Source organism: Vicia villosa, unplaced genomic scaffold (genome assembly GCF_029867415.1).
Source record: "Vicia villosa cultivar HV-30 ecotype Madison, WI unplaced genomic scaffold, Vvil1.0 ctg.002321F_1_1, whole genome shotgun sequence".
Lineage (NCBI taxonomy): Eukaryota > Viridiplantae > Streptophyta > Magnoliopsida > Fabales > Fabaceae > Vicia > Vicia villosa.
In genome coordinates, this window is record NW_026705894.1 from 36,543 (window position 1) to 40,682 (window position 4,140).

General features: G+C 34.1%; 1 protein-coding gene across 2 annotated transcripts; it reads right to left on the bottom strand.

The window, feature by feature from the left end:
* Positions 1-1,497: 1,497 nt before the first annotated feature.
* Positions 1,498-3,425, bottom strand: LOC131638483 (glucan endo-1,3-beta-glucosidase 12-like). Of its 2 annotated transcripts, none has more exons than XM_058909044.1 (3): positions 3,306-3,422; positions 1,874-3,196; positions 1,498-1,750 (listed from the first exon to the last, which is right to left on the bottom strand). In XM_058909044.1, the coding sequence occupies exons 1-3, from the start codon at positions 3,358-3,360 to the stop codon at positions 1,716-1,718; spliced, it is 1,413 nt and encodes a 470-aa protein (XP_058765027.1). In that variant the 5' UTR covers positions 3,361-3,422; the 3' UTR covers positions 1,498-1,715. The 2 variants fall into 2 exon arrangements, with proteins under 2 accessions (XP_058765027.1, XP_058765028.1); XM_058909045.1 differs by having other exon boundaries at positions 1,499-1,750; positions 1,874-3,187; positions 3,306-3,425.
* Positions 3,426-4,140: the final 715 nt, after the last annotated feature.

A 4,140-nucleotide genomic window follows, 5' to 3' on the forward strand; every position in this document is an offset into this window, starting at 1 on the left:
TAAAAAATGAGTGTTTTAATTTATATATTTATATAATAATTATAATAATTATTATATATTTATAAAAATTATTATATATTTATATATTTATATAATAATTATTATATATTAATTATAAATATATTTATATATTTATATAATAATTATAAAAATTAAAAAAATGAGTGTTTTAATTTATAATAATTATTATATATTTATATATTTATATATTAATTATTATATATTTATATATTATATATTTATATATTTCACTTACAAAATTAATAATTATTATTATATATTTATATATTTCTATTCTGATTCATAATTAAAAATGAGATAATTTTTTATTTAGTTTAAAAAAATTAAAAAAAGATTTTGTCTTAATTTTATTTAATGAATAAATTTTATATTTAATTCTATATAATTCAAAATTTACTTATGGAATTAAAATGTTTTTGATTTATATAAGTTAGTAAAATAATTTTTAACTTTCAAATAGTTTAGGATGTTTTGATTCACCTTGATTTTATTGATTCACCTTCATTTTATTGATTCACCTTGATTTTATACCTATTAATTGTATTGATTCACCTTGATTTTAATTTTTTTAATAATTATTAATTATTTCGGAAGTGTATATCCGAAACATTCCAAGACCAATTTGGTCTTGGAATATTTCGGAAGTTCATTTCCGAATTTCCCTCAGGGGGTGCGTTCGGATATGAACTTCCGAAACACCACATTTTTCTGAAAAGTAACTCTATTTCGGAGATGTATCTCCGAAATCAATATTTTATATTAAAAAAAAACACGTTTTCGGAGATACATTTCCGAAAACACCTTTTTTAACAAAAAAAAAAAAAAGTACCTTTTCGGAAATGAACTTCCGAAACAAGGGGTAGTGTGGTAAATTCACCAGGGGTGGGCAAGAAGGTTAGGAGGTGGGTGAAGAAATTTTCTAATTTTATCATATTTTTTGTTTTAATTTTACTGAATGTGTATATTCAAGTGAATATAATTCAAAAAATAATAACAAGAATTATAATTTAAAAATACACATATTAGCAGTAACATCCCATAAAAATTCATAATTTTCTCACTTCAACGTTTTTCAAAGGGCATTATGAAAATATAGTTGTATGACATGATATATAGTGATCTGTTTTTTCTTTTGGGGGATAAATAGTGATCTGTTTTTTCTTATTACTAGTGTCAAACTGCTTTTATGTTTGTCCATTAAATTCTTATATATTATACATAGATATCCAAGTTCTTAATTTGAATAGGACGGTATATGACTACATTCGCATTCAATCAAAGAAAAAACTGCATTCATATCACTATATTTTCAAGGATGCTTGCGTATTTTGGTGCACATTTCTTTTTTCTTTCGGTACATTATATTTAAAGCAACTAGAAATTTTAAAAGGAACAGAGACATAATTACAAACAAGAACGTCAAAGGAAAGAAATCGATACTCCTCCTAACTACTACTACCAATAAATATTAAATAATGACTATTTATTAGAATAAAAATAAACGATAAGAATGATAGTTCAACAATTCACACATCTATCTCAGCCCCTAAACGATTACTATCAATGTAAAACCAAGAGAAAAAAAAAAAAACTAAAACACCACCAAATCCCAATTAATTAATCCAAAATCTATAATCTCAAGAAATAATACATACAAATAAAAATAACCAAAAATCTATATAACCTAACCCCACTCAATATCCTGTTGGAAAATTGCATGTTCCATACCCTGCAAAAACAGATTCATAAAGCACGATTAAAAAACTATTCACTCAAGTGAAAATTTTATATAAAAAAAAATATTTTTGACAAAAATTGTCATAAATTAAATAAAAAAATTGCAAATACTTACTAGGAGGTTGAGTAACAACATAACCAGCACCACCAAAATCGCACGTGCCACTCCCACGTGACTTCTTCTGATAAAAACTATTGAAAGCATACGAGGCATGCGCCTCCAACGTATTCGGATTGTAACACGTGGCACCCGGTTGGATCGGACCACAATCCGCCCCACCTTCCCCACACGCGTAATCAAGCGCGTGTTGCAGCTTCTCCTCAGAATAACCCCCATTCGCCACACACCACGTCTCACCTTTATTCACCACCGCCGACACGTCACCTTTCACCGGCACCACACTCCTCCCAACTCCCCCTCCCGACGGCACCACCGTTTTATTAATCCCCGCCACCGTCAACGGAATATCATAAACCTTCTCTTCACTCGGATAAAACAACCCGTAGTTTCTCTCCGACGTAGGACCCGTTTTCTGATTCTCGTTAAAAAGAGCAAACAAAAAAACATTAACCGTTTCATTTGGTCTCAAAGGGGTCCCACTCCCATTCAAAACTCTCTTAACTAAATTTCCATTATACGACGCCGCATTGTCTTCCCCAGCTCCAACTTCATTAGAGTCACCTAACGAAGGCCAACCCGTCTCAGAAACAGTTATCCCAACGTCGTCGTATTGAAGTGCTGACATGGCAGCATAAACTGCATCAATTTGAGCGTCGAGGAGGTTACTATACTTCAAACCGTTACCCGAATCAACAACACCAGGGTTGTCCTTAAACAAAGCGTAGTTTAACGAAATTGTATCCGAGTTAGCAGCGTAAGCAAAGAAAGGATAAGCGTTAACCATTAAAGAAGAACCGGTTTTACGAAGAAGCTCCAACATCGGTTTAATAACCGGTTCGATTAGTTCGGGTTTAAACGAACCGGATGAGGTTGGGTAAGAAGATTGTAAAGCGGAAAGTGCTATGGGTGAAGAGATTTTGATTTCTTTGTCGAGATTGTTTTTTACGAGAGAAGCTTGAACGTTTTTCATGGCGGGTACGAGGTAGTTTGTTGTGTTTTTCGGGTCTACGAAGACTTCGTTTCCGACAGCAATGGCTTCGATTTGAGTTGCGGGGTGATATTTAAGGATGTTGGTTTGGATCCATGTGTCGGTGAAGGATTGGTCCGCGGCGGCGTTGGAGAGAAGCTCGTTTGGCATGGCGACGGTAACTTTGATGTTGGAATTTGAAAGGGCGGTGAGGACGGTGGGTTCAGTGTCGTAGAGCTTCACGCGGGTGATACCTTGTGTTTTCAAGAGCTCGACCACCTTTGATGGTGTTGGTAAATTATTAGCTATTCTTCCGTAATTGATTCCGATAGAACCTGCTTCTGAAAAAACTACACAACATCATCAACAACAACAACAACAACAAAAGAACATGTTAGTGTTTGATAAAGAGCAAAACAGAAAGAGATACTAAGATACTATGTTTCCTTTTAATGTTACCTGAAGATGAAGAAGAGAGTGAGAGGAACAAGAAAAAGAATGCAAGAGGAGCCATGTTATGGTAATGTAATGCAGTTATGTTTGGGATGAAAGAGTGTGGTATTTTATAGATATGGAGAAAAAGAGTATACGCTTTTTACGCAATTGTGGTGGGACCTATTTTGGAGACCGACTCTTCAAGTTACATAACCGCTGAGATATAGGTTAGAAATTGAGGAACGTTTTTAGAGAAGGCCAGAACTTTAGGAGAGAAGGCAAATCCTATGCAGAAGCAACAATGAACAAAAAAGAGGACCAAAGTAATACTAAGTCAAGGACCTGGAGGCCAAAGCTAAAAGAAGACAATCTAACTGGAGAAGTAAAGCATGGCGGTGGGATAATGATTACAGTGAACGAAGAAGAGATGAAATGGGCACAAAACGGATATACTGGCTTCATGCGCAATGCTAATCAGACTCAAATGTTGCAGAATCTTATGGTCAATGAAGGAATCACATCAATTCAGGTGATACCTTTGGGTGGAGACAGAGTGTTTTTAAAGGTTGACGATGAAGAAGATATGAATATGCTGGTGAAGGAAGCTGAAAGTGCATTTCAACAATGGTTCAGAGTCTTGAGGAAATGGGAACCAAGAGACTCGGGGGGATGGCGGTGCGTATGGATTAGAGTTAGTGGGGTTCCGGTGCATGCTTGGAGAAGGAGGGTGTTCTCAACATTGGTAACATCATTTGGAACTCTATTAGAGTTAGATTCAGCGACAGAGAATATGCAAAGATTGGACGTGGCGCGATTATTTGTAAGAACATCCATGATGGAATTCATTAACATGATAATA

What these genes read in the sequence shown, in the direction of transcription:
- LOC131638483 (XM_058909044.1), bottom strand. Translation starts at nt 3,360, where the DNA reads ATGGCTCCTCTTGCATTCTTTTTCTTGTTCCTCTCACTCTCTTCTTCA. An exon ending in ACTCTCTTCTTCATCTTCAG is followed by an intron (nt 3,197 to 3,305) that starts GTAACATTAAAA and finishes GATGTTGTGTAG; the next exon opens with TTTTTTCAGAAGCAGGTTCT. An exon ending in TGTTGTTACTCAACCTCCTA is followed by an intron (nt 1,751 to 1,873) that starts GTAAGTATTTGC and finishes CTGTTTTTGCAG; the next exon opens with GGTATGGAACATGCAATTTT.